The sequence below is a fragment of the Monopterus albus genome, unplaced genomic scaffold (assembly GCF_001952655.1).
Source record: "Monopterus albus unplaced genomic scaffold, M_albus_1.0 scaffold212.1, whole genome shotgun sequence".
NCBI classification, from domain to species: domain Eukaryota; kingdom Metazoa; phylum Chordata; class Actinopteri; order Synbranchiformes; family Synbranchidae; genus Monopterus; species Monopterus albus.
Window position 1 is genome coordinate 578,414 of NW_018128092.1, and position 10,332 is coordinate 588,745.

At 43.6% G+C, this 10,332-nt stretch overlaps 1 protein-coding gene across 1 annotated transcript; it reads left to right on the top strand.

Moving 5' to 3' along the window:
- Positions 1-589: 589 nt before the first annotated feature.
- sall4 (spalt-like transcription factor 4) lies at positions 590-8,299 on the top strand. The gene is made up of 4 exons (XM_020618997.1): positions 590-851; positions 3,392-5,845; positions 5,926-6,230; positions 6,365-8,299. The coding sequence occupies exons 1-4, from the start codon at positions 785-787 to the stop codon at positions 6,800-6,802; spliced, it is 3,264 nt and encodes a 1,087-aa protein (XP_020474653.1). The 5' UTR covers positions 590-784; the 3' UTR covers positions 6,803-8,299.
- Positions 8,300-10,332: the final 2,033 nt, after the last annotated feature.

Consider the following 10,332-nt stretch of genomic DNA (forward strand, 5'->3'; position numbering starts at 1 on the left):
CACACAGTTACGTGCACGTACCCCCCGTTACTGTACGTTCCTGAGACAACACTCCTTTAGATGGACGTTTATACTGTGGCTCCTAACAAACAGCGACCCCGTGATGTTTGTTGGAAAGACACGCGTATAGATTTGTGATTAGATGACCATAACGTGCTTGTCCCTAACATACATGCTCCACGTTTGCCTTCTGGGACATGACATAACTAAAATATGTTTCCTGGAAAGTGATGGGCATCACGCACAGGCCTTCCCAGCGCGTCCCTGTTGTTAAAATACGATTCACATACGAGACGTGTGTATGAATTTGATAGGGACCCAATAGGAGATAAGGAAGTGCCGCAAAGCTGCTCTTTAAAGAACATTCCGCTGTTTTTGGAGTCCAAAGGTAAAGACGCCGCAGGTTGTGCGCAGCATACGAGCATTATTTGACTCATCTTTTACTCGTCGTGTCTCCGGTGACGACTTTTTTTTCCTCATGAACAAGGAAAAGAGCGATGAGTTGGGGAGTTCCTAACCCTGCCTCCATCCTCCAGTGCACAGAGTACCCGCCCCCTCCTGGCACTCCGCTCATCAGTGGGGAGCGCATTTGAATAATGTGTGAGCACTTGGACTGGAGCCAATCAGCTGTCAGAGGACCGTGATAAATCGCAATGCATTATTGATAATAATAATTACGTTGACATGCGCATTTCTACTTGAGGGGCTAATTTTCCAGCCCAAAGAATTTGTTGAAGAAGGGGAGGAAAATTGTTTGTAACTCTTTGCTCCTGATGGTTGCACCATGTCGAGGCGCAAACAAGCCAAACCGCAGCACATCAACTCCGACGAGCCGGGCTCGTTAGAAAATGGTAAGTTTACACAAACATCCGAGAGAGTTAGTTTCCCAGAAGGTTGGTGTAGCCGTGTTTCGGTTTATCGACATTTTCGAGCCGACTTTTGCAGAGTTCCTGTCGCACTTTGACCTGTTGCAGTCCCTTTGAACTGGCCAGGAGCACAAAGTTGGCCGCGGTACCGGGGAGCCAGCCGCTCAGAAAGGACTTTTAAACAGTACAGGTGCTGCCAGAGTCCGTTTAAAACACCGTGTGCTTTGGCTTTTTGTCCCAGTTTGATCCCTCGGTTGTAACGTTTTATGTGCTCTGAATGTTAATTGACCTGCTGCGTCCTAAACCGACCCACTGTAGATATTTGGACTAGTTGTGTAGTTGAAGACTGTAAATGAATTAGGATCTTTTGGGATTCACCGAGGTGTCTGGTGACTGTTCTTTTAGTTTCTGATACCTCGTACCTGAGAGGTTTGGTGGTGACTTGGCTGCATCATTCCTTCTCTAGCCCGTTTCATTCACATGACGTTAACCGCGTTTATCATGAAACGACACTTTTGTTCTTTGGACTAAATTCAGAATGGGACTGTTGCAGCTGCTACTGTTTGTGTTGTACTTTGAAGGATCCGTTTTTCTATTTTTCGGTATCTTAATGCAGCAGCCCGTAGATCTTAACAGCCTAGTACAAACTTTGTGCCATTTGTTTGCCCCAAAGTTGAAGTTTTAAACAAAACTGTATGAAATGTGCCTCTTGTGTAAGCTGACCTAAAGGCAATAAATCCCCCCGTTTAATGCATGACTGTTTCCTTTCGTACATACGTGGAGAGGTGGGGGGATGGAGCAGTGACCCTTTTGTGGAGACTGGGTGGGGGTGCGTTTCGGTGTTGCCATATGCGCTGCCCTGTAGACCTCACCTTCTAATTAGCCAACCTGGATACGACGGGCTTTTGAGACCCGCGCTGTCTTTTAGTTTGCTTCTGCCATTTAGAATAATGTTGTAGAATAAAAAAACAATATGACGTTTGTATGTGCCACACTACTGCGCACACATCAAATGTTTCGTGCCCTCGTGTCACGTAGCCATCCTCACTAAAGGCCATGCGCCGTCAAGTGGTAATCTGGAGCGCTGCCTCACATTTGGCTCCTAATGGACGAGTTGTGATTTCATTTGAATGCTGGAAAAATGACATAGTAAATATTCTTGAATTACACGTTGTGTGTACTTCTCTGTCAAGATAAGGAGTGGCTGTAATGCTGGCTTTATTGCGCAAATGTGGGCGGCTGAACCATGGTTACTGTTTTGTCATGGACCAGAATGTAATGCAACTTTCTTTTCTTTTAGTGACACAGCTTCAGTGCCTCCTGGTGAGGAGTTAACAAGTCCAACAGTTTCCTTGGGCAAATGCAGACAGGTGGTCTACCCCCTTTCTGTGAACCATTAGCATTTAACAATACACCTAGTTGTGAAATGACCTCTTGGTTGGCAGACAAAATTCACACTTGGAACATGTATCGGGCTTTCACAGGCTGTGAGGATACTTGATGGTAATCAGCATTGGACTACCCCTGTACTTTTTTTCTTTTTAAGCCTTTGTTTGCATAGTAAACATCTTGTATTTTCTTGTTTGTTCAACTTTACGTCAACTGGAATATCAAATTCAGTTTACAAGTTTAGGTATTCATTGCTTAGTGTGGAACAAAGATTCCCCTGTTACTGGATTTTAGTTTTGGACTGGTCACTAATATTACCCCACATGTGGTGCAGGAAGCAGATCAGATTTTTAGTAAGTGCTTGGCTGGCTTTGACAAACACAGTAATTTAATGCCCAGTAATTCTTTGTCTTTCTGGACGTTGTTCTGGGTCATGTCAAAGGTAGATGATTGCCCTCTGCTGGCCCTGTGGACAATAGGCAGCTGCAGAGTGCACTGACCTAGAGGGAGTCCGTGAAGCAGCAGGGACATCTTACAGGATTATAATAACACTGTCAAAACAGCAAAGCTTCAGAAATGACCACAGACAAATGCCATGTCACTTTTACAACTAATGTAACTATGCAAAATATTTTTCAGGGCTGCTCTGGATACTGAGTGCAAAGGGATCTTGTTATACACTCAGTGGCCACTTTATTAGGTACACCTGTACAATTGGATGCACTTCAATGCAGCACTTGTGTTAAGTGTTCCTAATATTCTGACCCCCTCATGTATGTAGCTGGGGAGGACAAAAATATAGAGACACCTCTGAATATGTTGCAGTCCAGTACAACACCACCTTTATAACTACAAGCTCAATAATAAACTTATAATTGAATTTATACTTTGACAGTTTCACCAAAAACTGAAACATGTTGAGCTTCATAAACAGATGTTAAGGTGGAAGTGTTACACTGAAGTGCATACAGTTATACAGGTGTACCTAATAAAGTGGCCAGTGAGTGTATATTTATTAACTCAATAGCACTGACACATTACTGTATTTGTATATTACTCAGTATAGATTTTATCAGTCAATACAAATACAAGTGTGTGAAAAGCCTTAATTTATGTTGCGTATCCTCTTGTTTTAGGGATTCTTCGAGCCGATCAAGCTGAGGAGACTGAAAAACCAAAGAGATTCAGAATGGACGAAACCAGGGTCTGCTACAAGTGTTGTGCAGAGTTTTTTGATGAAGCTGAATTTCTTGAGCATGAGAAAAGCTGTACTAAAAGTCAGCAAGTGGTCATCATGAAGGATGGAGATGGGAATGAGGTTCCTGAGGAATACTCACAAGGTTCTCCTGAAGGTCTTACCAGTGACCATGATGATGGCCAGTCCAGCAATCATTCCCTATCAAATGTTAATGCAGAACATCTGGAAAGAACAGAGGAAGAGTCCAGTATAAATGCAGAGGAGTCTGCACAGCAGGATCAGGCAGAGATGGAAGCTAGCCCTGAGATGGCTTTCCTTCCCTCACCCAAAATGCAAGATTCAAATGTCACTCTTGAGACCATGGCTGACACCAAAGTGGCTGTCTCCCAGCATTCTTCCAAGAGTACATCACTGACCTCTTCACAGGATGCTCTGCAGGCCATCCCAATGATCTTGGAACAGTTGGTGTGTCTCCAGCAACAGCAACTACAGCAAATCCAGCTCACAGAACAGATCAGAATCCAAGTAGCCATGATGACTCCACAGGGTCTCCAGTCGTCAGTAGGGGCAGCGGTGGACCCTCTGAAAGCCCTTGGTGCGCATCTTTCTCAACAGCTGTCTGCCGCTGCAGCTATGATAGGTAAAAGGACTGGCAGTCAGAGCCTCTCCATGGAAACAATGAAGCAAGGTAAACTACCTCTGGCCACTGGCATCCCTACCTCTCTGCCTGGGGGACTGGGTTCAGTGACTTCCAAAACTGACATTTTGAAGGGCATTCCAGATCTGGCCAGTCGTTTACCAGCACTGCTGCCTCAGTCGCCAAGTGTGATGGGTTTCCCCAGCACCTTCAACGGTATCCAAGCAGGGATTGAGTCTTCAAAAAAAGTGAAGGCGAAGATGCTGAACCTCCCACCAGAATCAAAAAATGCTGACTCCTTATACAAACACAAGTGTAAGTACTGCGGAAAGACCTTTGGCAATGACAGTGCTCTGCAGATTCATTTGCGTTCTCACACAGGCGAGAGGCCCTTCAAGTGCAACATCTGTGGAAACCGCTTCACAACCAAAGGAAACCTCAAAGTGCATTTCCAGCGGCATAAAGACAAGTATCCAAACATCAGCATGAACCCTCATCCTGTGCCAGAGCACCTTGACAATATTCCCACCAGTAGTGGAATTCCCTTTGGCATGTCTGTGCCAGTGGATGAGTCAAACATGACCGAAATTAAGCCCATTTTAAGTCATCCTGCTGCTGGGTTCCACCCGCCGTCCATATCGGGATTCAAGACAACATTTGATGGATTTGGAGGGGACCCGTTTTCCCAGAGACCCTCTCCATCTACAAGTGATGGTTCCCCAGCTGTTTCCTCTAATGTGTTTGGCCAAGAGTCGGGACTGGATCTGAACCAGAAGGATGCTAAGGAACTCCTTGGAGCGCTGCATCATATGAATGGTAGCACCATCCCAGGAGAACAAAGCTCTGGAACAGCAAAACTTCAGCAAATGGTGGATGGCCTGGAGAAGAGGACCAATGACCCCAATGAGTGCATAATCTGTCACAGGGTGCTCAGTTGCCAGAGCTCACTCAAGATGCATTACCGCACACACACCGGTGAGAGGCCCTACAAGTGCAAAATCTGTGGCCGTGCATTCTCCACCAAGGGCAACCTCAAAGCACACTACGGAGTGCACAGGGCTAATACAGCTCTGAAAATGCAGCACTCTTGTCCCATCTGCCAGAAGAAGTTCACCAATGCTGTGGTTCTGCAGCAACACATCCGCATGCACATGGGTGGGCAGATCCCCAACACCCCAATGCCAGAAAACCAGTTTGAAGCAGCAGAAGCAACAGAGCCATCTCTGCCAGTGGAAAAGCCTATGGATGCTGGTGGTTTTGAAGCAAGCATGGATGATCATGAGCCAGCACTGAACTCCCAGAGGCCAAACAACGCCTCAGATTCCCTCCCATCTGCTTCTGAGGAACAAGCACAGAAGCAGGCCGCCCCTGCTATGTTTTCCAGCCTAGATGTTTTGAAGAATCTCACCTCTGCTCTTGCATTGAAACGACAGAGTAGCACCGCTTCAGAGAGCGAGGGAACATCCAAAGAATCCCCATCTGCTCCGAGAGAGCAGGAATATCAGAACGGGCGAAGTCCCGCAATTTCAGACTCAGCCATGTCATTTCATTCATTGTCCCCAATAAACAACATTAGTAGCAAGTCTCCCGAGATTGCCGTTGAAGAATTTGCTCGCAGTGTGCCAAAACAAGAGCCTGATGGTGACGCTCAAGATGGCGTCGAGTCAGGTGGAGCCCTTGATCTCACAGCTGCCAGCAGCTTCACCCCCAAAGTGATTAAAGAACCTGGCATGCCGTTCACAAATGGAGACTATGGTGAGCTTATTTGATGAGATGTATTTTAGAGGCTGTGTTAAATGTTTTTGACTTGAACTTTCCATTTCTTGTATCAACAGTTCCTAGTAACATGCCTTTCATGAGGATACCATCAAGTCTGACTAGTCTGGAGATGAAGATCCCTCCTGAGAATCCTTTGGGCCCTCATAGTTTGTTCAGCTCCCATATGCCTCAGGGAACAGCCATGTCCTCCTCCGTCTCCACTGCGCCACGGCGATCAGTCAAGCAGCACACGTGCAATGTTTGTGGCAAGAACTTCTCATCTGCCAGCGCCTTGCAGATCCATGAGCGCACTCACACAGGGGAGAAGCCGTTTGCCTGCAACATCTGTGGCAGGGCTTTCACCACCAAGGGAAATCTAAAGGTTAGTCATTGCTGTCTGACAAAGTGTGGAATAGGCCATTTTCAGTTGATTTAAGTGTGTACTTTTCAATAATGTAGCTATTAACATCAAGTGTTGTGATGGGACTGTAATTTATTGTATACCTTGTGTTTTAGGTGCATATTGGTACTCACATGTGGAACACCTCATCTCGGCGGGGCCAGCGCCTGTCTCTGGATGGTCCCATGGCCATGATGGCAATGAGCTCTGAGGCGAAGATGCTTCCTGAAATTATGCAGCCCCAAAAAGAACTGGGCACTCCACCAATAAACTTTGACCCATCTCTGTGGAACCAGTATGCTGCTGCTGCATTCAGCGGTGGCCTGACCATGAAGACCAATGAAATTTCTGTCATCCAGGGTGGTGGCATCCCACTCCCTGGAAGCCCTGCCAGCGGGCCTTTAATCGGATCCACTGGAGGCCTCATGAAGATGGATGGGTCCCACTCTGGCTTGCCTGCCACCATGGCCGAAATTGAGAAGAACAGCTCTGACAGCGTGCCAAAATCCCAGTTCCCACATTTCATGGAGGAGGGTAAAATTGCAGTTAATTAGGATTTTTTGCCATCAGTCTATCACCTGAACTCAGTTTCTGAATGTCTCCATTTTGAATGAGGTACAATCAAGATTCAGAGAAAACGATGTAGAATTCTGCTTAGATTGGTAGAACTTTTCCACTAACTTCATTGCAGCTTTCTGCTCTCATGTTCTGAATGATTCTCAAGTGTTACTTTTAGTTGACCTTGATATAACTACTGTAGCTGTATTTTATTTTGTATAAATATATATGCGGGTATTTCTTTTTCCACTGTGCCTTTCCTCCCTTTTTTGTTTTGCTGTCTATCCAAAGGTTTGAATGTATAATTTACTTGAAACTGCTTTAATTCAGACTGTGTCCTTGATACGTTTGAAGGATTTTGACATTAAGAGGAAAAGTTTAGCAGCCTGAATTTTAAGTACACCATGTCTGAGTGTTCACAAATAATGGTGTAGGTAACCCTATATGTTTATAATGACTACTTTTCCTCCTACTGTGTGCCATAGGTTTTATGACATTGTACATTTTTGTAGTCGTAAATGTTATTAGCATGTCTTTGAGCAGGCAGACGGATTATTCCAATGTCTTGTCTATTACATCGAGGTGCAACAGCTCAGTCATCAGTTTGTGTAAATGTAGACACTAAAATAGGGTTTCATCTTTGTTGCACTGGCATCAGGATACAGTCATTAAACCTTTTTGCCAAGTGCCTAATCTGAACTGTTGCTGTCTTGTACTGCACCATTAGGTTATGAAGGTTCTGTTGGACTGATAAATTGGTCTGTCATCTGTGTGTCATGCATGTATTTCATGTTTTCATCAGTTTACAAAGTCCCACATATCTGCAGTCAAATTTAGTTGGCCGAGCTCTGAAAGCTATTAAATGCTTAATGTTCTCATGCCTGCACTTTATTTCAGGTTTTAGTTACATTTGTTATAGTTGCATTTCAGTTTCAGTGCTTGGTCATTGATGGGTAAATAGGAAAAGGGCAAATCACCAATTCTGCCTACTTTTCCTTCCAGTCAGATTTAGTTTGAAACAACCATTTAGAGTAACTGTCAGACTTCACTTTTTTTTTCTAGACGATCTTATCAACTTGTAGCATCTTTAATTTATTTATAATACACACAGTGCTTGAGTTTAGGGGGTAAGTTCTACCTCGTTTAGCTTTTAGTTGTCCTTCATACCCCTGAGTCTCGATGCAATGTTATGTACTTTTTCTGATACATTCTGGAGCATATAGGATTTTTTATTCTCAACCTGCTGAGTTTAACAGTAATGAATGTATCACTGGACACTTTACACAAGTCAGAATGGGCAGAGTACTTTGTGGGCCCCTGCTGTACATTCCTTATCAATATGCATTTGCCAAGTTGTGCCTTGCGCATGCAAACGTCAAAACTGCTTTCAAGTTGTCTTTACAATTCAAGTAATGTTGAGCCAGTTTGGCCTGTTTACAGTGTAAATGTTTTTGTTTCCTTCACCTAAATGTTCTGGTTTTGAAAAATAAAATCAGGGTGACCTTTTCAACATTTCTCCTGTCGTCACTCAACAGAAGACATCATTACTAAACTGATTTGAGCTGAACAGTGTAACTAATGCTTGCACCCTAGCTCTGTGCTAATTTTTTAGGCTAGTATGAATTTTCTTGAATGTTCTTATATTCCCTCATTTACATCAGTTCACCTTCAAACGACTTAAGAATTTTGTTTATTCTAATGTCGTGATCCACTAGTAGCCTTTAATCCCTTGCGAGTTTGCATTCTCAGCGAAGACGTATTTGCATCCACAACTGAGGCATGCCCTCCATCGTGCCAACTATCCATTTCAGGTCAACTATACAATGTGCTTTTGAAAATTCTTTTTTATACTAACTTGGCATGATACAATGCTTAGTCTAATTGTCATGATAAGGTGCGTAGTAGCAGGTATACCGTAAACTGGCAGAAATGCCTTCCTGTGCTGCATTTCAACAACCATGCACTTTTTGTTGAGACTACTTTGGTTGTTTGTGTAGATATATTGGATATATAATGGATATATTTTGTGTTGTACTGGACAATTTCATCTGATTCTGTCATGGACAACATGCATAACACACTTGTCCAACCATTTACAAAATACAAATATAAAGGACCTGTAAAAATGTGACAAAGGGAGGTTTTGTCCTTAAAATTGAAGCATGACGCAGGTTACAAAGACAAAGTTAATGTTATTTTCATAACTGTGGGTGTTTCACATCATATCCCAGGATGCTGTGCTTCTACTACATTATAGATTAAGTCAAAACTGTGACGTGCATACATAGTTATTGGAGGCAATATAGAAAGTAACTATTTTGGCCCATCTCTTCTCCTGTAGTTATTCCTTCACTAAAGAGTTGTTACATCTGTTCAGAAGCTTGAGTTATATGAGAGGCTGTTCCAAATTTTGACACCCACACAATAAAAAGGATTTAAATCCATAAGTGACACATTATGAATTTTGATTGACCTGTGACTACATCCAGTATTATACTACCTCTGCTGGACTTTAGTATGCATAAACACCCCTGAATAGCCTAGGGCCTGGATCACTGGAATGCCATATATCAGAAGGAATTTCTAATATTCTTTCCAACTCACCTAACATACTGTACATACAGTCACAAGAGAACAGTTGGGAATTTCCTGGTTTTCTGCATAAATTGGTCATGAAATGTGATCTGATCTTTACCAAACGTCACAAATATCAGCAAACATAATATTTCTAAGATGATAAAACACACAGTCATGATCTTTCATGTCTTTATTGAACACACCCATTAAACATGCAAAGCTATGGTAAAGGCATCACCAAGCTTCTGGTGTCACTAAATGTAAACTGGAGTCAGGTGTTAGCAAACCTGGAGTCCAGTCAATGAGGTGGTAATGGAGGTGTGGTTTTGAACCGCCTTGACTGATAAAAACATTCAGTGTCAGTGTGCTATTCCCAAGCAGCATCAGCTGACGTGAGCCATGCCTCGCAAAAAAGAGATCTCAGAAGACCTACGATCAAGAGTTGTTCGTTTGCATGAAGTCGGAAAAGGTTACAAATTCATCTCAAAGATTTTAGACATTCATCAGTCCACAGTTAGACATATTGTCTATAAATGGAGACAATTTGGTACAGTGGCTACTCGCCAGAGAAGTGGACGCCCAGCAAAGATCACTCCAAAGGCACAACGCAGAATGCTGAATGAGGTAAAAAAGAACCCTAGAGTAACAGCTAAAGACTTGAAGGATTCACTGGAGCAGGTTAACATCTCTGTTCATGAGTCAACCATACGGAAAATACTGCACAAGCATGGTTTTCATGGCAGGAGACCACGGAGGAAGCCGCTGATCTCCAAAAACAACATTGCAGCACGCCTGAAGTTTGCCAAAGACCACCGTGACACTCCACAACACTACTGGGAAAACGTCCTGTGGACAGATGAAACCAAGGTAGAACTGTTTGGGAAGAACACACAGCGCTATGTATGGCGTAAAAAGGGAACCGCATACCAACAAGAAAACATGATCCCAA